The sequence below is a fragment of the Rana temporaria genome, chromosome 8 (assembly GCF_905171775.1).
Source record: "Rana temporaria chromosome 8, aRanTem1.1, whole genome shotgun sequence".
Taxonomy (NCBI): Eukaryota; Metazoa; Chordata; class Amphibia; order Anura; family Ranidae; genus Rana; species Rana temporaria.
Window position 1 is genome coordinate 176,820,655 of NC_053496.1, and position 24,674 is coordinate 176,845,328.

Consider the following 24,674-nt stretch of genomic DNA (forward strand, 5'->3'; position numbering starts at 1 on the left):
ATAAAATATTCAGGTTATAAACCAGAGTGATTCCAATAATGCTGTTAAAAAAGAGATAAAAGAAGAGGATGATGAGGTTGGTGTGATGGAGAGGTTTTCCAAAAGACACAAAGACCCCTTCATGATGGAATCATTCAGTGACACAACCCCACCAGAGAGATATCCCCGTCCTCTGTATTCCCGGGATTCCACACAGGAAGGTCACACCATTCCTCACCATCATCAGGTAGGTGGGATTGAGTGTATAGAACTAAAAAAGTATTTTAGTTAGGCCACAGCGTTGTACCTACCATCATCTAGACAACCAGTCTATGGGTCTTCGGTTCCTCTCCAGGAGATATATAATTTACAATCGGTCGGAGGTTACACCTCTATTAATGTTTTTTCATTATTTATATACTATTTTCGTGTGAATATGATTGTCTACAATTTCCTGGTGGTCCTCTATGACTATCTCAACGCTGTGTAATTTGTTACTGTGCGATTCTGAGTGTACTGAGATCCTCTGTTTTATAACTGTATAGTATTTTTGTAATAAATGTTGTTTTTTAGAAAAATCCCCTTTTTCTCTCGACTATTATCCTTACCAGACCACAGTGCCCTTAAAGTCCATGACTTGCCCCTAGGTCATTTCCTTGTTTAAAAAAGTATTTTGACCACTTCAGGTTTCGTGCTTGAAAATCCCCTATAGACCAGAGCAATTTTTGCAGGCTTGGCTGGCTTAAATCAGGTTTGGTCTCCACCCAGAGACTGGCCACATTAATCACCTTGCAGGTGGACAGACAGACTTGGAGAAGGCCATATGAAAGGTCCATCTCCATTCCTCAATATAACGTCATGTTCCCAACAAATGAGGAGGAGATACTGTACACCATATGAAAGGTCCATCTCCATTCCTCAATATAACGTCATGTTCCCAACAAATGAGGAGGAGATACTGTACATGATATGAAAGGTCCATCTCCATTTCTCAATATAACGTCATGTTCCCAACAAATGAGGAGGAGATACTGTACACCATATAAAAAGGGCCATCTCCATTCCTCAATATAACGTCATGTTCCCAACAAATGAGGAGGAGATACTGTACACCATATGAAAGGTCCATCTCCATTCCTCAATATAACGTCATGTTCCCAACAAATGAGGAGGAGATACTGTACATCATATGAAAGGTCCATCTCCATTTCTCAATATAACGTCATGTTCCCAACAAATGAGGAGGAGATACTGTACACCATATAAAAAGGGCCATCTCCATTCCTCAATATAACGTCATGTTCCCAACAAATGAGGAGGAGATACTGTACACCATATGAAAGGTCCATCTCCATTTCTCAATATAATGTCACGTTCCCAACAAATGAGGAGGAGATACTGTACACCATATGAAAGGTCCATCTCCATTCCTCAATATAATGTCACGTTCCCAACAAATGAGGAGGAGATACTGTACACCATGTGAAAGGTCCATCTCCATTCCTCAATATAACATATAAATCTAACAGTACTATTCCCCTCTCCTCATTATGACGGTCAGTAATTGCAAGCACAAGCAACATGGGGGAGCTCCGGAAGGGGCAGAGAAGCTGCTGTTGAAATTTTTTTAGGCGTCCTACCTTAAAAATCTTCAAGTGGCAAAACTATAGGAGAATATGTTTCTATGTATGTTATTGCCACTCAAGCTTTCCAGATGTTTTTTTGGGGTTTAGGGTGAAGAACGGAAAGACATCAAAGTTGATATTAAAGAGGAAGAAGAAGAAGAGAGGTTGGTGAGTGGAGATCAGCAGTCTATGGAAGAGGAAGGTCCTCTGTACTCCAGGGATTCAACACAGGAAAAACAAAGCACCCCTCACCATGTTGAGGTAGAGGGCACTGAACTCATAAATGTATCTAAACTATGAGATAACATTCTTATATATAATCTTTCAATATTGACAGTTCATTTTTTTTCTTGATATTCTATTATTTTGGGGTTTAGGGTGAGGAACTGAAAGACATCAAAGTTGAGGAAGAAGAAGAGAGGTTGGTGAGTGGAGATCAGCAGTCTATGGAGGAGGGGGAGATGATCATGAAATGTAAACAGGAGGAATCTTCTCTACATATAGACACAAGTAAGTAATAAGTACTAAATGTAGAAAAAGTTCACATTTTTATTTTACTTCTATGAATATAAAGTATGTGCATTTAAAAAGACATGGCCCCCCTAAAAAATTCTAGTGCGACAACTGATACAGAGGAAGGTAGAAAACCCTGATAAAACTTTCACCAGCAAAGAAAATAATTCTTTATTCCAACGTCCTCTGGCAGCAGATACAACTCTTGCACTCAAGAACTGATTCCTCAGCTTTCAACACCCAGCCCAACCTTCTCATGGAATGCCTGCTCAATCTGTAACAAGCTCACCTCTGTCATCTACCTTTCTATCGCCAACTCCTTTAACCTAATAGCTGTTACTAAGATCTTACTTCAGGAATCTAACACTGCCTCTCCAGATGCCCTTTCCCATAGTGATCTCCACTGCACTTTACTCACCCAGAACCAGTGGATGAAAGGGAGGTGGAGTTGGAATCCTTTTGTTCCCACAAAGCACCATTCAAGTCCTTCCCAAACCTTCCTCTATATCCTTCTCTCAATATAACATCATGTTCCCAACAAATGAGGAGGAAATACTGTACACCATATGAAAGGTCCATCTCCATTCCTCAATATAATGTCATGTTCAGGGGCAGACTGACAGCTCATAGGGCCCCCGGGCAAAAGGAGATCATGGGGCCCCCTGTGTCTCTGCCCATGTGTCCCCGCCACGTTCAAGCTGCATCCACACAAATCCTACCTACATATTGCACTGCCCATATTGCATGCATTCAAAGAATTTCTGGATGCTATGTTCCAAATAAATGTTTAATATAGGAATTAAAGAAAAATAAAATGTACATTAAAGTGCAACAATGGTACATTTTCGAAATTAAGGTTTTCATAAATTAGCACAATATTGCCGCATAGCTTTCCAATCGGCTCTTCATTGGTTAGATTGATAGCAGCGCAGCCATTGGCTCCCACTGCTGTCAATCAAATTAATGTCGTTGCACGACAGGGGGTGGGGCTGAGTCATACCCTTATCGGGTATGGCCGCCAAGTGTATCACACAGGAGTGCGCCCGCAAGGTAACCCACTCGGGAGAGAGCTTCCCAGAGGGAGTTAGCTCTTGCGGGGAGGAACCGCGAGAGCCTCCGTGGGACCCCAGAAGATGACGATCGGGGCCACTTTGTGCAAAACAAACTGCACAACTAACATGTTTGTTATTAAAAAAAAAAAAACTGAACCCATACAACCCCTTTAACTATGATATATGGCCCTAGAATTGCTCTCACTCTGATGTTCTGGTGGATACTATACATGTATCCATTATTGTTTACATATATATGCTCATCCTACATAACCCTTTTTATATAGAGTGTGTGAAGGGATTATGGGTGTGTTTTACATTTTTTTTAAATAATTGTATTTACTTTAAATCATTTTCACTGATCACCAATGTAAGGGACATTCTTCCCACTGATCACCAATGTAAGGGACATTCTTCCCACTGATCACCAATGTAAGGAACATTCTTCCCACTGATCACCAATGTAAGGAACATTCTTCCCACTGATCACCAATGTAAGGGACATTCTTCCCACTGATCACCAATGTAAGGGACATTCTTCCCACTGATCACCAATGTAAGGAACATTCTTCCCACTGATCACCAATGTAAGGGACATTCTTCCCACTGATCACCAATGTAAGGGACATTCTTCCCACTGATCACCAATGTAAGGAACATTCTTCCCACTGATCACCAATGTAAGAAACATTATTCTCACTGATCACCAATGTAAGGGACATTCTTCTCACTGATCACCAATGTAAGGGACATTCTTCTCACTGATCACCAATGTAAGGGACATTCTTCCCACTGATCACCAATGTAAGGAGCATTCTTCCCACTGATCACCAATGTAAGGAACATTCTTCCCACTGATCACCAATGTAAGGGACATTCTTCTCACTGATCACCAATGTAAGGAACATTCTTCTCACTGATCACCAATGTAAGGGACATTCTTCCCACTGATCACCAATGTAAGGGACATTCTTCCCACTGATCACCAATGTAAGGGACATTCTTCTCACTGATCACCAATGTAAGGAACATTCTTCCCACTGATCACCAATGTAAGGGACATTCTTCTCACTGATCACCAATGTAAGGAACATTCTTCTCACTGATCACCAATGTAAGGAACATTCTTCTCACTGATCACCAATGTAAGGGACATTCTTCCCACTGATCACCAATGTAAGGGACATTCTTCCCACTGATCACCAATGTAAGGGACATTCTTCTCACTGATCACCAATGTAAGGAACATTCTTCCCACTGATCACCAATGTAAGGGACATTCTTCTCACTGATCACCAATGTAAGGAACATTCTTCTCACTCATCACCAATGTAAGGGACATTCTTCCCACTGATCACCAATGTAAGGGACATTCTTCCCACTGATCACCAATGTAAGGGACATTCTTCTCACTGATCACTAATGTAAGGGACATTCTTCTCACTGATCACCAATGTAAGGGACATTCTTCTCACTGACCACCAATGTAAGGAGCATTCTTCTCACTGACCATCAATGTAAGGGGCCTTCTTCTCACTGATCACCAATGTAAGGGACATTCTTCTCACTGATCACCAATGTAAGGGACATTCTTCCCACTGATCACCAATGTAAGGGACATTCTTCTCACTGATCACCAATGTAAGGGACATTCTTCTCACTGATCACCAATGTAACGGACATTCTTCTCACTGATCACCAATGTAAGGAACATTCTTCTCACTGATCACCAATGTAAGGGACATTCTTCTCACTGATCACCAATGTAAGGGACATTCTTCTCACTGATCACCAATGTAAGGGACATTCTTCCCACTGATCACCAATGTAAGGAACATTCTTCTCACTGATCACCAATGTAAGGGACATTCTTCCCACTGATCACCAATGTAAGGAACATTCTTCCCACTGACCATCAATGTAAGGGGCCTTCTTCTCACTGATCACCAATGTAAGGGACATTCTTCTCACTGATCACCAATGTAAGGGACATTCTTCTCACTGATCACCAATGTAAGGGACATTCTTCTCACTGATCACCAATGTAAGGGACATTCTTCCCACTGATCACCAATGTAAGGAGCATTCTTCTCACTGATCACCAATGTAAGGAACATTCTTCTCACTGATCACCAATGTAAGGGACATTCTTCCCACTGACCACCAATGTAAGGGACATTCTTCTCACTGATCACCAATGTAAGGAACATTCTTCCCACTGATCACCAATGTAAGGAACATTCTTCCCACTGATCACCAATGTAAGGAACATTCTTCTCACTGATCACCAATGTAAGGGACATTCTTCCCACTGATCACCAATGTAAGGAACATTCTTCTCACTGATCACCAATGTAAGGGACATTCTTCCCACTGATCACCAATGTAAGGAACATTCTTCCCACTGATCACCAATGTAAGGGACATTCTTCTCACTGATCACCAATGTAAGGGACATTCTTCCCACTGATCACCAATGTAAGGAACATTCTTCTCACTGATCACCAATGTAAGGAACATTCTTCCCACTGATCACCAATGTAAGGAACATTCTTCCCACTGATCACCAATGTAAGGAACATTCTTCTCACTGATCACCAATGTAAGGAACATTCTTCTCACTGATCACCAATGTAAGGAACATTCTTCCCACTGATCACCAATGTAAGGAACATTCTTCCCACTGATCACCAATGTAAGGAACATTCTTCCCACTGATCACCAATGTAAGGAATGTATATAGGGAATAACACTCACTTAGGCTGGATTCACACATATGGCATGTTTAGTGCTTTTTGTATTTTGCAGATTTGCACTACAGAACGTGTTCCATAGGAAACCATGTTAAATGGACTGTTGTGCAAAATGCAAAAAGCACAAAAAATGCCATAGATGTGAATCGGGCCTTAGTGCAGGTTCACACTGACAGCGGGAATAAAATTGTGTGGGATAGTTCAGCTAAACTTGCACGATTTCATACCCGCATGTCAGTGTGAATTTGGCGGGTGATTTCAGAGACGTCTGTGCGGGTTCCATACACAGATGTCTATGGAAATTGCACCTAGAAGTTGCCAAAAGTTACACAAAAACTACTTTTGGGAATCGGTGCGGCGCCACAAATGGGGCATCGCACCGATTCGGGTAGTGCTATTGCCAAATGATTTGACATGTCAAATCACATGGTATATTGCTTCAATGTAAATCAGGTCTAAGTGCTATTCCCTATATATAACACTGATATCTATACACTGAGTGGCATTCAGTGTACCAGATATCAGTGTGCAGGGCCCGGGCCGGCTCAATCCGCCCCTGGAGGCGCCTGCAGCAGTGGCAGCTTATCATACACAATAAAAAAAAACTAGTCTGTACCCCCGAGAAAGCAGTGCCTTGAACCATTAAATCCTGCTAGCTAGACAGTTCTCCGCGACAGTGACTTACGGCCCCGCCCCCTCAGCTGAATTCCACAGGGGGGAGAGGTGGCCGAAAGCGCCTGCCACTGTAAATCCCCGCACGGCTCACCGCTCTGATGAGCCATCCATCTCCAGCTCACACCTCACGAGCCTCTCATACAACAGCGCAGCCACATCAAACTAGCTAGAGGGATCCAAGGCACTGCTTTCTCTGGGGTTTTTTTTATTGTGTAGAAGCTGACGCTGCTGCGGGCACCTCCATGGGCGGACTGAGCCAGCCCGGGCCCTCCCACCACGGGGCCCTCGGGCAGTGCCCGACTGACCGAATGGTCAGTCCGCCCCTGGTCATGTTCCCAACAAATGAGGAGGAGATACTGGGCCGGATTCAGAAAGAAGATACGACGGCGTATCTCCTGATACGCCGTCGTATCTCTGAGTCCGGCCGTCGTATCTATTCATAGAATCAGGTTACGCATAGATATGCCTAAGATCCGACAGGTGTAAGTGACTTACACCGTCGGATCTTAGGCTGCAATTCCAGGCCGGCCACTAGGTGGCGCTTCCGTATCTTTTACGCGTCGAATATGCAAATGAGCATTTATGCCGATTCAGAAACGAACGACCGCCCGGCGCTTTTTTTTTTTTACGTCGTTTGCGTTTGGCTTTTTCCGGCGGAAAGTTACCCCTGCTATAGGAGGGGTAAGTGCGGCGTATCCTATGTTAAGTATGGCCGTCGTTCCCGCGCCAAGTTTTGAATTTTTTACGTCGTTTGCGTAAGTCGTTTGCGAATACGGCCGGACGTAATTTACGTTAACGTCGAAACCAATGACGTCCTTGCGACATCATTTGGAGCAATGCACGCTGGGATATTTTACGGACGGCGCATGCGTCGTTCAACTAAAACGTCAAAAATGCGGGGTCAACATAAATTTAAATAAAACACGCCCCCTACATCCCCATTTGAATTACGCGGCCTTACGCCGCAACACATACGCTACGCCGCTCTAAAAAAGTTAGAGCGGCGTAACGTATCGGAGATACATTACGCGGGCCGGACAGATACACCAATGTATCTAAATCCGGCCCACCGAGATTGCAGGTTTGGCTGGCTTAACTCAGGTTTGGTCTCCACCCAGAGACTGACCACATTAATCACCTTGCAGGTGGACAGACAGACATCGAGAAGGCCATATGAAAGGTCCATCTCCATTCCTCAATATAACGTCATGTTCCCCACAAATGAGAAGGAGATACTGTACACCATATGAAGGTCCATCTCCATCCCTCAATATAACGTCATGTTCCCAACAAATGAGGAGGAGATACTGTACACAAATATGAAAGGTCCATCTCCATTCCTCAATATAACGTCATGTTCCCAACAAATATGGAGGAGATACTGTACACCATATGAAAGGTCCATTCATTTTCGATTCCAGAGCTTTAAGACCATTCATTGCTAGAGCAAATTGTTTTATATATTTGAGTGAGCGAAATAAAAATTACAAAATGTTTTACAAAAACAATTGCTTTCCAACAGATGGACACTATGTTTGGAATGGGAAAATCGCTGAGGGACATCGTATTTTATCTCCACCTTATAATACAGAAGACAATGGAATTGCACAATATTCTCCAGGATTAAATTCTATTACTGAACATACAAATCACAAACCTTTCCCTTCTGAGGGATCAATGGATCCTTCTAATCCTGAGGGATCTTCTGATACATCACACACTGTTCCTCCAGATGCCCTTCTGAGATTTCACAGTACAGATCCATCAACAGATCCATCTAATCCCACAAAAATGTCTTTAAGCCTTAAAGGAGTTCACACAGGAGAACATTCTTTCCCATGTTTGATGTGTGGGAAATCCTTCACTGAAAATGAAGCCCTTCTTATACACCAGAGAAGTCACACAGAAGAGCGTCCTTTCTCGTGTTCAGAGTGCGGGAAGTGTTATAGTAAGAGAAAAGTACTTCTAATGCACCAAAGAATTCATAAGGGCGAGCGTCCTTTCCAATGTGCCGAGTGCGGGAAGAGCTTCATTACGAACGGAAGGCTTCTTGAACACCTGAGAATTCACACGGGTGAGCGTCCTTTCTCATGTACGGAGTGTGGGAAATCTTTCACTATGAAAAGAGACCTCCTTCAACACCAGAAAATTCACACGAACGTACGTCCTTTCTCATGTTTAGAGTGCGGGAAATGTTACTATCGCAAATCTGAACTCCTCATACATCAAAGAATACACACGGGGGAGCGTCCTTTCTCGTGTCCGGAGTGTGGGAAATGTTTCTATCGCAAATCATGCCTATATCGACACCAGAGAAGTCACACAACTGAACGTTCCTTCTTATGTTCAGAGTGCGGAAAATCCTTCACTGACCATGGTAGCCTTCTTAGACATTGGAAAATTCACACTGGCGAGCGCCCTTTCACATGTTCAGAGTGCGGGAAATCTTTCACCATGAAGGCAGATCTTCTTAAACATGAGAAAATTCACACAGATACGCGCCCCTTCTCATGTTCAGAGTGCGGGAAAGGTTACATTGACCAAAGAGACCTTCTCAATCACCAGAGAAGTCACACGGGCGAGCGTCCTTTCTCATGTTCGGAGTGCGGGAAGACTTATGTTCAAAAAGGAGACCTTCTTAAACACCAGAGAATTCACACAGGTAAGCGTCCGTTCTCGTGTGCAGAGTGCGGGAAAAGTTTCATCGCCAAAAGAGACTTCCTCAGTCACCAGAGAAGTCACACAGGCGAGCGTCCCTTTTCCTGTTCGGAGTGCTTGAAATCTTTCTCTATGAAAGGAGACCTTCTTAAACACCAGAGGATTCACACCGGAGAGCGTCCCTACTTATGTCTAGAGTGCGGGAAAACTTTCACTATAAAAAAAGACCTCCTTGGACACCAAAGAAGTCACACGGGTGAGCGCCCTTATTCGTGTTCAAAGTGCGAGAAATGTTTTATACAAAAAAGAAGCCTAACTAGACATCAGAGAGTCCACATACCTGCTGACTCTGTTGAAACATCTACGTAGGGTTACAACACAATTTTCCAGGCCATAGAACAACCAGGGGAATTTTCCGGGCCACAGAACAACTGGGGGAAATTTCCGGGCCACAGAACAACTGGTGGACTTTTGGACTCTTTTGTCTTGGAGACTCCAGTGCTAAAATCTCTTCCTGCCCACACTGGGGTCTCCTTTCCTTTCCAAAATATAAAATACAAGTCCAGCAGGGAGAGGGCCCCTCGTTTTGGGCGTGGCTTTAACGCAGACCTGGGAACTCGAAAAATCGAACATACTAGAGAACAGTTGTGAGTGAGGGAGCCTCGGGTTCTCCAGGGGTGAGATTGTGTAAGGGCCCATGTAATGCATTGTGCAAGTCAAGATTTTTGCAGGTAATAAAAGTTTTGGGTGTGCGTGCCTCAGATTATAGTAATATAGACCCCCACTCATATAGATAACACAACAGCGCTGACCCCACAAAGGTGGGTAACACACTAGCAATATTGACCATACATAGGGCAACAGTTGGGCAATCGTGACAATAGGTGGGGCAACAGTTGGGAAATCCTGACTATACATGGGGCAACAGTTGAGAAATCTTGACTATACATGGGGCAACAGTTGGGCATCATGACTATACATGGGGCAAAAGTTGAGAAATCTTGACTATACATGGGGCAACAGTTGGGCAATCATGACCATACATGGGGCAACAGTTGAGCAATCTTGACTATACATGGGGCAACAGTTGGGTATTATGACTATACATGGGGTAAAAGTTGAGAAATCTTGACTATACATGGGGCAACAGTTGAGCAATCATGACCATATTTTGGGCAACAGTTGGGCAATCATGGCCATACATGGGGAAACAGTTGGGCAATCATGACCATACATGGGGAAACAGTTGGGAAATCATGACCATACATGGGGAAACAGTTGGAAAATCATGACCATACATGGGGCAACAGTTGGGCAATCATTACCATACATGGGGCAACAGTTGGGCAATCCTGACCAAATACATGGGGCAACAGTTGGGCAGTTATGACCATACGTGAGGCAAAAGTTGGGCAATCATGACCATACATGGGGCAACAGTTGGGCAATCCTGACCATACATGGGGAAACAGTTGGGCAGTTATGACCATACATGGGGAAACAATTGGAGAAATCATGGCCATACGTTAGGCAACAGTTGGCCAATCATGACAGTTCAAGGGGAAACTCTCCTACAATGCAGACAACAAAGAAGCAACGACAACGGTAAATAGCTAAGACCAATAGGGGAACATCCAATCAGAATGTATCTTTCATCAATGGAGTTTTTTATAGGTTGCTGTTGACTGCTATTTTAATGATCCAGCTAATGTAGAATTCTTAATAAATGAATATTTTTTACCTCTGTTTTACAATTTTTTATTTGAATAAATTCAAACTTTGTTGTATCGTAAAGAGCTGGGATCCCCACTCTAGGCTCAAGAGGAGACTTCCTCAGGAAACAGGGCGCCGGCTTCTTAATGTACTTCACCAAAAAGTAACAGACAATGTGGGAAAAGAATAGACGCCGCTCTCCCCCGGCCAGCCCCTATAGGATAGACGTAAAGAGCGCCCTCACCCTTTGCACTCTCCCCGACGCGTTTCACCACACCCACCTTGGCTTAGTCATGCAATCTTATGCATTTCACTCCACCCACCGGGGCTTAGTCCTGACACATGTCGGCGTCGCACCAATGTGGACAGTTCTATTGCAGACAATAGGGGTGCGACTTGTCATGCGACCATAAATGTATAGAAAGTCAAAACTGAATTAATCAACATTGTTGTGTTTATTTCGTCTGATTCCGTGCTCCGCCCCAAAACGTGTAGTGTTCCGCCCCAAAACGTGTAGTGCTCCACCACCGATGGGAATGCTCGCTCACCTTGTCAGTGGACATATAAAAATATACAGTTCACAATGCGCTTTGTACAGTCGTCTGGTGGTATCTTCCATCAACAAAGACTTCAGTATCTTCAATAGGTAATAATAAGGCAAGTCCCCTTTAAATCGCAGTCATCCTTTACTTACGCTATATTGCCAAAAGTATTGGGACGCCTGCCTTTACACGCACACGAACTTTAATAGCATCCCAGTCTTGGTCCGTAGGGTTCAATATTGAGTTGGCCCACCATTTGCAGATACAACAGCTTCAACTCTTCTGGGAAGGCTGTCCACAAGGTTTAGGAGTGTGTCTATGGGAATGTTTGACCATTCTTCCAGAAGCGCGTTTGTGAGGTCAGGCACTGATGGTGTATGAGATGGCCTGGCTCGCCGTCTTTGCTCTAATTCATCCCAAAGGTGTTCTATTGAGTTGAGGTCAGGACTCTGTGCAGACCAGTCAAGTTCCTCCACCCCAAACTCGCTCATCCATGTCTTTAGGGACCTTGCTTTGTGCACTGGTCCAAACCATTTAATGGAGGGGGATTATGGTGTGGGGTTGTTTTTCAGGGGTTGGGCTTGGCCCCTTAGTTCCATTGAAGGGAACTCTTAAAGCTGGGGTTCACCCGTACAATATACTTTTTCCCCTTAGATGGATGCTCGTTTTGTCTAGGGGAATCAGCTAGTTGTTTTAAAATATGAACCGTACTTACCGTTTACGAGATGCATCTTCTCCGCCGCTTCCGGGTATGGGCTGCGGGACTGGGCGTTCCTATTTTGATTGACAGTCTTCCGAGAGGCTTCCGACGGTCGCATTCATCGCGTCACGATTTTCCGAAAGAAGCCGAACGTCGGTGCGCAGGCGCAGTATAGAGCCGCACCGACGTTCGGCTTCTTTCGGCTACGAGTGACGCGATGGATGCGACCGTCGGAAGCCTCTCGGAAGACTGTCAATCAAGAAGGAACGCCCGCTCCCGAAGACCCATACCCGGAAGCGACGGAAGAAGATGCATCTCGAAAACGGTAAGTACGGCTCATATTTTAAAACAACTAGCCGATTCCCCTAGACAAAACGAGCAGGAATCTAAGGGGAAAAATTGTTTTATGGGTGAACTCCCGCTTTAAGGTGTCAGCATACCAAGACATTTTGGGCAATTTCATGCTCCCAACTTTGAGGGAACAGTTTGGGGACGGCCCCTTCCTGTTCCAACATGACTACACACCAGTGCACAAAGCAAGGTCCATAAAGACATGAATTAGCGAGTTTGGGGTGGAGGAACTTGACTGGCCTGCATCCAGCCAGGGAAAGACCAGATCCAGCACTCTGTGTGGTAGGGAGTCAGCACTGGAGCGGGGAGGTGTGCAACGAGGATGTGCGAGGAGGAGACAAGGCTGGTGGTGGTGTTGTTGGGACATGCGGCCTGGTGGCCTGACCACAGCCTTCTCAGTAGGGTGACCACATTTCCAAACTGCCATTCAGGGACACAACCCCTCTCTCACCTTTCCCCAAAAAAGATGGGGGTGGGGGGTATTGTAGTCTCGGGGTTGATGGGGAATTTGGCGGCTGGTTATTTGTCAGGTGAATGTGCCACTTGTCACTAGAAGCAGTGCCGCTTGCCACCCATAGCCTGTCACCAGCTGCAGTGCTGCTGTCACTCCCTCTGCATGAGCCATGTGCGTAGAAGGAAAGGAGTGGCGTCACTGTCTGTAGAGTGAAGATCACACCATTCCCTGCTGGGTGCCAGAGAAGGAGGAGGTGCCGAGGTGGGTGGGGACAGCAGTGCTGCACTAGACGCAGGCCTCGCTCCCGGCCTTACTGTCTGAGAGTAAATTGTCACTGGTTGCAAGATACCAGGCAGTGCTGGTCCTAGCAACCAGTTTCGGAAATGTAGTTGTAAGTAGGGGGTGGCTGTGTCCTCTATTTCATTCTGGGACACTGTATTGTCCCAAAATGAAGGTGCCCGGGACCAGGGACAGACATGTCAATTGCAGGACAATCCCGGGCAAAAACAAAAATGTCCCAGGAGCAAAACAAAAGTGTCCAGGGAGCAATACGAAAGTGTCCAGGGAGCAATACGAAAGTGTCCAGGGAGCAAAACAAAAGTGTCCAGGGAGCAAAACAAAAGTGTCCAGGGAGCAAAACAAAAATGTCCGTGGAGCAAAACAAAAGTGTCCCGGGAGCAAAACAAAAGTGTCCCGGGAGCAAAACAAAAGTGTCCCGGGAGCAAAACAAAAGTGTCCAGGGAGCAAAACAAAAGTGTCCCGGGAGCAAAACGAAAATGTCCCGGGAGCAAAACGTAAGTGTCCAGGGAGCAAAACAAAAGTGTCCAGGGAGCAAAACAAAAGTGTCCAGGGAGCAAAACAAAAGTGTCCCGGGAGCAAAACAAAAATGTCCCGGGAGCAAAATAAAAGTGTCCAGGGAGCAAAACAAAAGTGTCCAGGGAGCAAAACAAAAGTGTCCAGGGAGCAAAACAAAAGTGTCCCGGGAGCAAAACAAAAATGTCCCGGGAGCAAAATAAAAGTGTCCCGGGAGCAAAACAAAAGTGTCCAGGGAGCAAAACAAAAGTGTCCAGGGAGCAAAACAAAAGTGTCCAGGGAGCAAAACAAAAATGTCCGTGGAGCAAAACAAAAGTGTCCCGGGAGCAAAACAAAAGTGTCCCGGGAGCAAAACAAAAGTGTCCCGGGAGCAAAACAAAAGTGTCCAGGGAGCAAAACGAAAGTGTCCCGGGAGCAAAACGAAAATGTCCCGGGAGCAAAACGTAAGTGTCCAGGGAGCAAAACAAAAGTGTCCAGGGAGCAAAACAAAAGTGTCCAGGGAGCAAAACAAAAGTGTCCAGGGAGCAAAACAAAAGTGTCCAGGGAGCAAAACAAAAGTGTCCCGGGAGCAAAACAAAAATGTCCCGGGAGCAAAATAAAAGTGTCCAGGGAGCAAAACAAAAGTGTCCAGGGAGCAAAACAAAAATGTCCCGGGAGCAAAATAAAAGTGTCCCGGGAGCAAAACAAAAGTGTCCCGGGAGCAAAACAAAAGTGTCCGGGGAGCAAAACGAAAATGTCCCGGGAGCAAATCAAAAGTGTCCGGGGAGCAAAACAAAAGTGTCCGGGGAGCAAAACAAAAGTGTCCCGGGAGCAAAACAAAAGTGTCCGGGGAGCAAAACAAAAGTGTCAAGGGAGCAAAACAAAAATGTCCCGGGAGCAAAACAAAAGTGTCCCGGGAGCAAAACAAAAGTGTCCGGGGAGCAAAACGAAAATGTCCCGGGAGCAAAACAAAAGTGTCCGGGGAGCAAAACAAAAGTGTCAAGGGAGCAAAACAAAAGTGTCCAGGGAGCAAAACAAAAGTGTCCAGGGAGCAAAACAAAAGTGTCCAGGGAGCAAAACAAAAGTGTCCGGGGAGCAAAACAAAAGTGTCAAGGGAGCAAAATAAAAGTGTCCCGGGAGCAAAACAAAAGTGTCAAGGGAGCAAAACAAAAATGTCCCGGGAGCAAAACAAAAGTGTCCCGGGAGCAAAACAAAAGTGTCCGGGGAGCAAAACGAAAATGTCCCGGGAGCAAATCAAAAGTGTCCGGGGAGCAAAACAAAAGTGTCCGGGGAGCAAAACAAAAGTGTCCCGGGAGCAAAACAAAAGTGTCCGGGGAGCAAAACAAAAGTGTCAAGGGAGCAAAACAAAAATGTCCCGGGAGCAAAACAAAAGTGTCCCGGGAGCAAAACAAAAGTGTCCGGGGAGCAAAACAAAAATGTCCCGGGAGCAAAACAAAAGTGTCCAGGGAGCAAAACAAAAGTGTCAAGGGAGCAAAACAAAAGTGTCCAGGGAGCAAAACAAAAGTGTCCAGGGAGCAAAACAAAAGTGTCCAGGGAGCAAAACAAAAGTGTCCGGGGAGCAAAACAAAAGTGTCAAGGGAGCAAAACAAAAGTGTCCCGGGAGCAAAACAAAAATGTCCAGGGAGCAAAACAAAAGTGTCCAGGGAGCAAAACAAAGTGTCAAGGGAGCAAAACAAAAGTGTCCGGGGAGCAAAACAAAAGTGTCAAGGGAGCAAAACAAAAGTGTTCAGGGAGCAAAACAAAAGTGTCCAGGGAGCAAAACAAAAGTGTCAAGGGAGCAAAACAAAAGTGTCCAGGGAGCAAAACAAAAGTGTCCAGGGAGCAAAACAAAAGTGTCCCGGGAGCAAAACAAAAGTGTCCCGGGAGCAAAACAAAAGTGTCAAGGGAGCAAAACAAAAGTGTCCAGGGAGCAAAACAAAAGTGTCCAGGGAGCAAAACAAAAGTGTCCAGGGAGCAAAACAAAAGTGTCAAGGGAGCAAAACAAAAGTGTCCGGGGAGCAAAACAAAAGTGTCCGGGGAGCAAAACAAAAGTGTCAAGGGAGCAAAACAAAAGTGTCCCGGGAGCAAAACAAAAGTGTTCAGGGAGCAAAACAAAAGTGTCCAGGGAGCAAAACAAAAGTGTCCAGGGAGCAAAACAAAAGTGTTCAGGGAGCAAAACAAAAGTGTCCAGGGAGCAAAACAAAAGTGTCAAGGGAGCAAAACAAAAGTGTCCAGGGAGCAAAACAAAAGTGTCCAGGGAGCAAAACAAAAGTGTCCAGGGAGCAAAACAAAAGTGTCCAGGGAGCAAAACAAAAGTGTCAAGGGAGCAAAACAAAAGTGTTCAGGGAGCAAAACAAAAGTGTTCAGGGAGCAAAACAAAAGTGTCCAGGGAGCAAAACAAAAGTGTCAAGGGAGCAAAACAAAAGTGTCCAGGGAGCAAAACAAAAGTGTCAAGGGAGCAAAACAAAAATGTCCCGGGAGCAAAACAAAAGTGTCCTGGGAGCAAAACAAAAATGTCCAGGGAGCAAAACAAAAATGTCCAGGGAGCAAAACAAAAGTGTCCCGGGAGCAAAACAAAAGTGTCCAGGGAGCAAAACAAAAGTGTCCAGGGAGCAAAACAAAAGTGTCCAGGGAGCAAAACAAAAGTGTTCCGGGAGCAAAACAAAAGTGTCCGGGGAGCAAAACAAAAATGTCCCGGGAGCAAAACAAAAGTGTCCGGGGAGCAAAACAAAAGTGTCCAGGGAGCAAAACAAAAGTGTCCCGGGAGCAAAACAAAAATGTCCCAGGAGCAAAACAAAAGTGTCCAGGGAGCAAAACAAAAATGTCCAGGGAGCAAAACAAAAGTGTCCCGGGAGCAAAACAAAAGTGTCCAGGGAGCAAAACAAAAGTGTCAAGGGAGCAAAACAAAAGTGTCCGGGGAGCAAAACAAAAGTGTCCCGGGAGCAAAACAAAAGTGTCCAGGGAGCAAAACAAAAGTGTCAAGGGAGCAAAACAAAAATGTCCGGGGAGCAAAACAAAAGTGTCCGGGGAGCAAAACAAAAATGTCAAGGGAGCAAAACAAAAGTGTCCCGGGAGCAAAACAAAAGTGTCCAGGGAGCAAAACAAAAGTGTCCAGGGAGCAAAGCAAAAGTGTCCGGGGAGCAAAACAAAAGTGTCCGGGGAGCAAAACAAAAGTGTCCCGGGAGCAAAACAAAAATGTCCGGGGAGCAAAACAAAAGTGTCCCGGGAGCAAAACAAAAGTGTCCCGGGAGCAAAACAAAAGTGTCCGGGGAGCAAAACAAAAGTGTCCGGGGAGCAAAACAAAAGTGTCCCGGGAGCAAAACAAAAGTGTCCCGGGAGCAAAACAAAAGTGTCCAGGGAGCAAAACAAAAGTGTCCAGGGAGCAAAACAAAAATGTCCAGGGAGCAAAACAAAAGTGTCCCGGGAGCAAAACAAAAATGTCCCGGGAGCAAAACAAAAGTGTCCAGGGAGCAAAACAAAAGTGTCCCGGGAGCAAAACAAAAGTGTCCGGGGAGCAAAACAAAAGTGTCCCGGGAGCAAAACAAAAGTGTCCGGGGAGCAAAACAAAAGTGTCCAGGGAGCAAAACAAAAGTGTCCCGAGAGCAAAACAAAAGTGTCCAGGGAGCAAAACAAAAGTGTCCCGGGAGCAAAACAAAAGTGTCCAGGGAGCAAAACAAAAGTGTCCCGGGAGCAAAACAAAAGTGTCCCGGGAGCAAAACAAAAGTGTCCCGGGAGCAAAACAAAAGTGTCCCGGGAGCAAAACAAAAGTGTCCCGGGAGCAAAACAAAAGTGTCCAGGGAGCAAAACAAAAGTGTCCCGGGAGCAAAACAAAGTGTCCGGGGAGCAAAACAAAAATGTCCGGGGAGCAAAACAAAAGTGTCCGGGGAGCAAAACAAAAATGTCCCGGGAGCAAAACAAAAGTGTCCGGGGAGCAAAACAAAAGTGTCCCGGGAGCAAAACAAAAATGTCCGGGGAGCAAAACAAAAGTGTCCAGGGAGCAAAACAAAAGTGTCCAGGGAGCAAAACAAAAGTGTCCAGGGAGCAAAACAAAAATGTCCAGGGAGCAAAACAAAAGTGTCCAGGGAGCAAAACAAAAGTGTCCAGGGAGCAAAACAAAAATGTCCAGGGAGCAAAACAAAAGTGTCCAGGTAGCAAAACAAAAGTGTCCAGGGAGCAAAACAAAAATGTCCAGGGAGCAAAACAAAAGTGTCCGGGGAGCAAAACAAAAGTGTCAAGGGAGCAAAACAAAAATGTCCCGGGAGCAAAACAAAAGTGTCCCGGGAGCAAAACAAAAGTGTCCGGGGAGCAAAACGAAAATGTCCCGGGAGCAAATCAAAAGTGTCCGGGGAGCAAAACAAAAGTGTCCGGGGAGCAAAACAAAAGTGTCCCGGGAGCAAAACAAAAGTGTCCGGGGAGCAAAACAAAAGTGTCAAGGGAGCAAAACAAAAATGTCCCGGGAGCAAAACAAAAGTGTCCCGGGAGCAAAACAAAAGTGTCCGGGGAGCAAAACAAAAATGTCCCGGGAGCAAAACAAAAGTGTCCGGGGAGCAAAACAAAAGTGTCAAGGGAGCAAAACAAAAGTGTCCAGGGAGCAAAACAAAAGTGTCCAGGGAGCAAAACAAAAGTGTCCAGGGAGCAAAACAAAAGTGTCCGGGGAGCAAAACAAAAGTGTCAAGGGAGCAAAATAAAAGTGTCCCGGGAGCAAAACAAAAGTGTCAAGGGAGCAAAACAAAAATGTCCCGGGAGCAAAACAAAAGTGTCCCGGGAGCAAAACAAAAGTGTCCGGGGAGCAAAACGAAAATGTCCAGGGAGCAAATCAAAAGTGTCCGGGGAGCAAAACAAAAGTGTCCGGGGAGCAAAACAAAAGTGTCCCGGGAGCAAAACAAAAGTGTCCGGGGAGCAAAACAAAAGTGTCAAGGGAGCAAAACAAAAATGTCCCGGGAGCAAAACAAAAGTGTCCCGGGAGCAAAACAAAAGTGTCCGGGGAGCAAAACAAAAGTGTCCCGGGAGCAAAACAAAAGTGTCCGGGGAGCAAAACAAAAGTGTCAAGGGAGCAAAACAAAAGTGTCCAGGGAGCAAAACAAAAGTGTCCAGGGAGCAAAACAAAAGTGTCCAGGGAGCAAAACAAAAGTGTCCGGGGAGCAAAACAAAAGTGTCAAGGGAGCAAAACAAAAGTGTCCCGGGAGCAAAACAAAAGTGTTCAGGGAGCAAAACAAAAGTGTCCAGGGAGCAAAACAAAAGTGTCAAGGGAGCAAAACAAAAGTGTCCGGGGAGCAAAACAAAAGTGTCAAGGGAGCAAAACAAAAGTGTTCAGGGAGCAAAACAAAAGTGTCCAGGGAGCAAAACAAAAGTGTCAAGGGAGCAAAACAAAAGTGTCCAGGGAGCAAAACAAAAGTGTCCAGGGAGCAAAACAAAAGTGTCCCGGGAGCAAAACAAAAGTGTCCCGGGAGCAAAACAAAAGTGTCAAGGGAGCAAAACAAAAGTGTCCAAGGAGCAAAACAAAAGTGTCCAGGGAGCAAAACAAAAGTGTCCAGGGAGCAAAACAAAAGTGTCAAGGGAGCAAAACAAAAGTGTCCGGGGAGCAAAACAAAAGTGTCCGGGGAGCAAAACAAAAGTGTCAAGGGAGCAAAACAAAAGTGTCCCGGGAGCAAAACAAAAGTGTTCAGGGAGCAAAACAAAAGTGTCCAGGGAGCAAAACAAAAGTGTCCAGGGAGCAAAACAAAAGTGTTCAGGGAGCAAAACAAAAGTGTCCAGGGAGCAAAACAAAAGTGTCAAGGGAGCAAAACAAAAGTGTCCAGGGAGCAAAACAAAAGTGTCCAGGGAGCAAAACAAAAGTGTCCAGGGAGCAAAACAAAAGTGTCCAGGGAGCAAAACAAAAGTGTCAAGGGAGCAAAACAAAAGTGTTCAGGGAGCAAAACAAAAGTGTTCAGGGAGCAAAACAAAAGTGTCCAGGGAGCAAAACAAAAGTGTCAAGGGAGCAAAACAAAAGTGTCCAGGGAGCAAAACAAAAGTGTCAAGGGAGCAAAACAAAAATGTCCCGGGAGCAAAACAAAAGTGTCCTGGGAGCAAAACAAAAATGTCCAGGGAGCAAAACAAAAATGTCCAGGGAGCAAAACAAAAGTGTCCCGGGAGCAAAACAAAAGTGTCCAGGGAGCAAAACAAAAGTGTCCAGGGAGCAAAACAAAAGTGCCCAGGGAGCAAAACAAAAGTGTTCCGGGAGCAAAACAAAAGTGTCCGGGGAGCAAAACAAAAATGTCCCGGGAGCAAAACAAAAGTGTCCGGGGAGCAAAACAAAAGTGTCCAGGGAGCAAAACAAAAGTGTCCCGGGAGCAAAACAAAAATGTCCCAGGAGCAAAACAAAAGTGTCCAGGGAGCAAAACAAAAATGTCCAGGGAGCAAAACAAAAGTGTCCCGGGAGCAAAACAAAAGTGTCCAGGGAGCAAAACAAAAGTGTCAAGGGAGCAAAACAAAAGTGTCCGGGGAGCAAAACAAAAGTGTCCCGGGAGCAAAACAAAAGTGTCCAGGGAGCAAAACAAAAGTGTCAAGGGAGCAAAACAAAAATGTCCGGGGAGCAAAACAAAAGTGTCCGGGGAGCAAAACAAAAATGTCAAGGGAGCAAAACAAAAGTGTCCCGGGAGCAAAACAAAAGTGTCCAGGGAGCAAAACAAAAGTGTCCACGGAGCAAAGCAAAAATGTCCGGGGAGCAAAACAAAAGTGTCCGGGGAGCAAAACAAAAGTGTCCCGGGAGCAAAACAAAAATGTCCGGGGAGCAAAACAAAAGTGTCCCGGGAGCAAAACAAAAGTGTCCCGGGAGCAAAACAAAAGTGTCCGGGGAGCAAAACAAAAGTGTCCGGGGAGCAAAACAAAAGTGTCCCGGGAGCAAAACAAAAGTGTCCCGGGAGCAAAACAAAAGTGTCCAGGGAGCAAAACAAAAGTGTCCAGGGAGCAAAACAAAAATGTCCAGGGAGCAAAACAAAAGTGTCCCGGGAGCAAAACAAAAATGTCCCGGGAGCAAAACAAAAGTGTCCAGGGAGCAAAACAAAAGTGTCCCGGGAGCAAAACAAAAGTGTCCGGGGAGCAAAACAAAAGTGTCCCGGGAGCAAAACAAAAGTGTCCGGGGAGCAAAACAAAAGTGTCCAGGGAGCAAAACAAAAGTGTCCCGAGAGCAAAACAAAAGTGTCCAGGGAGCAAAACAAAAGTGTCCCGGGAGCAAAACAAAAGTGTCCAGGGAGCAAAACAAAAGTGTCCCGGGAGCAAAACAAAAGTGTCCCGGGAGCAAAACAAAAGTGTCCCGGGAGCAAAACAAAAGTGTCCCGGGAGCAAAACAAAAGTGTCCCGGGAGCAAAACAAAAGTGTCCAGGGAGCAAAACAAAAGTGTCCCGGGAGCAAAACAAAGTGTCCGGGGAGCAAAACAAAAATGTCCGGGGAGCAAAACAAAAGTGTCCGGGGAGCAAAACAAAAATGTCCCGGGAGCAAAACAAAAGTGTCCGGGGAGCAAAACAAAAGTGTCCCGGGAGCAAAACAAAAATGTCCGGGGAGCAAAACAAAAGTGTCCAGGGAGCAAAACAAAAGTGTCCAGGGAGCAAAACAAAAGTGTCCAGGGAGCAAAACAAAAATGTCCAGGGAGCAAAACAAAAGTGTCCAGGGAGCAAAACAAAAGTGTCCAGGGAGCAAAACAAAAATGTCCAGGGAGCAAAACAAAAGTGTCCAGGTAGCAAAACAAAAGTGTCCAGGGAGCAAAACAAAAATGTCCAGGGAGCAAAACAAAAGTGTCCAGGGAGCAAAACAAAAGTGTCCAGGGAGCAAAACAAAAGTGTCCAGGGAGCAAAACAAAAGTGTCCAGGGAGCAAAACAAAAGTGTCCAGGGAGCAAAACAAAAATGTCCAGGGAGCAAAACAAAAGTGTCAAGGGAGCAAAACAAGTGTCCGGGGAGCAAAACAAAAGTGTCCGGGGAGCAAAACAAAAATGTCCGGGGAGCAAAACAAAAGTGTCCGGGGAGCAAAACAAAAGTGTCCAAGGAGCAAAACAAAAGTGTCCAGGGAGCAAAACAAAAGTGTCCAGGGAGCAAAACAAAAGTGTCCAGGGAGCAAAACAAAAGTGTCAAGGGAGCAAAACAAAAGTGTCCGGGGAGCAAAACAAAAGTGTCAAGGGAGCAAAACAAAAGTGTCCCGGGAGCAAAACAAAAGTGTTCAGGGAGCAAAACAAAAGTGTCCAGGGAGCAAAACAAAAGTGTCCAGGGAGCAAAACAAAAGTGTCCAGGGAGCAAAACAAAAGTGTTCAGGGAGCAAAACAAAAGTGTCCAGGGAGCAAAACAAAAGTGTCAAGGGAGCAAAACAAAAGTGTCCAGGGAGCAAAACAAAAGTGTCCAGGGAGCAAAACAAAAGTGTCCAGGGAGCAAAACAAAAGTGTCCAGGGAGCAAAACAAAAGTGTCAAGGGAGCAAAACAAAAGTGTCCAGGGAGCAAAACAAAAGTGTCCAGGGAGCAAAACAAAAGTGTCCAGGGAGCAAAACAAAAGTGTCCAGGGAGCAAAACAAAAGTGTCAAGGGAGCAAAACAAAAGTGTTCAGGGAGCAAAACAAAAGTGTCCAGGGAGCAAAACAAAAGTGTCAAGGGAGCAAAACAAAAGTGTCCAGGGAGCAAAACAAAAGTGTCAAGGGAGCAAAACAAAAATGTCCCGGGAGCAAAACAAAAGTGTCCCGGGAGCAAAACAAAAATGTCCAGGGAGCAAAACAAAAATGTCCAGGGAGCAAAACAAAAGTGTCCCGGGAGCAAAACAAAAGTGTCCAGGGAGCAAAACAAAAGTGTCCAGGGAGCAAAACAAAAGTGCCCAGGGAGCAAAACAAAAGTGTTCCGGGAGCAAAACAAAAGTGTCCGGGGAGCAAAACAAAAATGTCCCGGGAGCAAAACAAAAGTGTCCGGGGAGCAAAACAAAAGTGTCCAGGGAGCAAAACAAAAGTGTCCCGGGAGCAAAACAAAAATGTCCCGGGAGCAAAACAAAAGTGTCCAGGGAGCAAAACAAAAATGTCCAGGGAGCAAAACAAAAGTGTCCCGGGAGCAAAACAAAAGTGTCCAGGGAGCAAAACAAAAGTGTCAAGGGAGCAAAACAAAAGTGTCCGGGGAGCAAAACAAAAGTGTCCCGGGAGCAAAACAAAAGTGTCCCGGGAGCAAAACAAAAGTGTCCAGGGAGCAAAACAAAAGTGTCAAGGGAGCAAAACAAAAATGTCCAGGGAGCAAAACAAAAGTGTCCGGGGAGCAAAACAAAAGTGTCCCGGGAGCAAAACAAAAGTGTCCAGGGAGCAAAACAAAAGTGTCAAGGGAGCAAAACAAAAATGTCCAGGGAGCAAAACAAAAGTGTCCGGGGAGCAAAACAAAAATGTCAAGGGAGCAAAACAAAAGTGTCCCGGGAGCAAAACAAAAGTGTCCAGGGAGCAAAACAAAAGTGTCCAGGGAGCAAAGCAAAAATGTCCAGGAGCAAAACAAAAGTGTCCAGGGAGCAAAACAAAAGTGTCAAGGGAGCAAAACAAAAGTGTCCAGGGAGCAAAACAAAAATGTCCAGGGAGCAAAACAAAAATGTCCAGGAGCAAAACAAAAGTGTCAAGGGAGCAAAACAATAGTGTCCAGGGAGCAAAACAAAAATGTCCAGGGAACAAAACAAAAATGTCCAGGGAGCAAAACAAAAATGTCCAGGGAGCAAAACAAAAATGTCCGGGGAGCAAAACAAAAGTGTCCGGGGAGCAAAGCAAAAGTGTCCGGGGAGCAAAACAAAAATGTCCCGGGGGCAAAACAAAAATGACCAGGGAGCAAAACAAAAGTGTCCATGGAGCAAAACAAAAGTGTCCATGGAGCAAATCAAAAGTGTCCAGGGAGCAAAACAAAAATGTCCCGGGAGCAAAACAAAAATGTCCAGGAGCAAAACAAAAGTGTCCAGGGAGCAAAACAAAAGTGTCAAGGGAGCAAAACAATAGTGTCCAGGGAGCAAAACAAAAATGTCCAGGGAACAAAACAAAAATGTCCAGGGAGCAAAACAAAAGTGTCAAGGGAGCAAAACAAAAATGTCCAGGGAGCAAAACAAAAATGTCCGGGGAGCAAAACAAAAGTGTCCGGGGAGCAAAACAAAAGTGTCCGGGGAGCAAAGCAAAAGTGTCCCGGGAGCAAAACAAAAATGTCCCGGGGGCAAAACAAAAATGACCAGGGAGCAAAACAAAAGTGTCCATGGAGCAAAACGAAAGTGTCCAGGGAGCAAAACAAAAATGTCCAGGGAGCAAAACAAAAATGTCCAGGGAGCAAAACAAAAATGTGCAGGGAGCAAAACAAAAGTGTCCACGGAGCAAAACAAAAGTGTCCAGGGAGCAAAACAAAAATGTCCAGGGAGCAAAACAAAAGTGTCCAGGGAGCAAAACAAAAGTGTCAAGGGAGCAAAACAAAAGTGTCCCGGGAGCAAAACAAAAATGTCCAGGGAGCAAAACAAAAGTGTCCGGGGAGCAAAACAAAAATGTCAAGGGAGCAAAACAAAAGTGTCCCGGGAGCAAAACAAAAGTGTCCAGGGAGCAAAACAAAAGTGTCCGGGGAGCAAAGCAAAAATGTCCAGGAGCAAAACAAAAGTGTCCAGGGAGCAAAACAAACGTGTCAAGGGAGCAAAACAAAAGTGTCCAGGGAGCAAAACAAAAATGTCCAGGAGCAAAACAAAAGTGTCCAGGGAGCAAAACAAAAGTGTCAAGGGAGCAAAACAATAGTGTCCAGGGAGCAAAACAAAAATGTCCAGGGAACAAAACAAAAATGTCCAGGGAGCAAAACAAAAGTGTCAAGGGAGCAAAACAAAAATGTCCAGGGAGCAAAACAAAAATGTCCGGGGAGCAAAGCAAAAGTG

The 24,674-nt window shown here is 45.2% G+C and overlaps 1 protein-coding gene across 1 annotated transcript; it reads left to right on the plus strand.

The window, feature by feature from the left end:
- The first annotated feature begins 1,428 nt into the window (after positions 1 to 1,428).
- Positions 1,429 to 10,995, plus strand: LOC120910052 (gastrula zinc finger protein XlCGF26.1-like). The gene is made up of 3 exons (XM_040321903.1): positions 1,429 to 1,865; positions 1,982 to 2,114; positions 8,120 to 10,995. Exons 1-3 carry the CDS (start codon positions 1,794 to 1,796, stop codon positions 9,622 to 9,624), a joined length of 1,710 nt encoding a protein of 569 aa, XP_040177837.1. The 5' UTR covers positions 1,429 to 1,793; the 3' UTR covers positions 9,625 to 10,995.
- Positions 10,996 to 24,674: the final 13,679 nt, after the last annotated feature.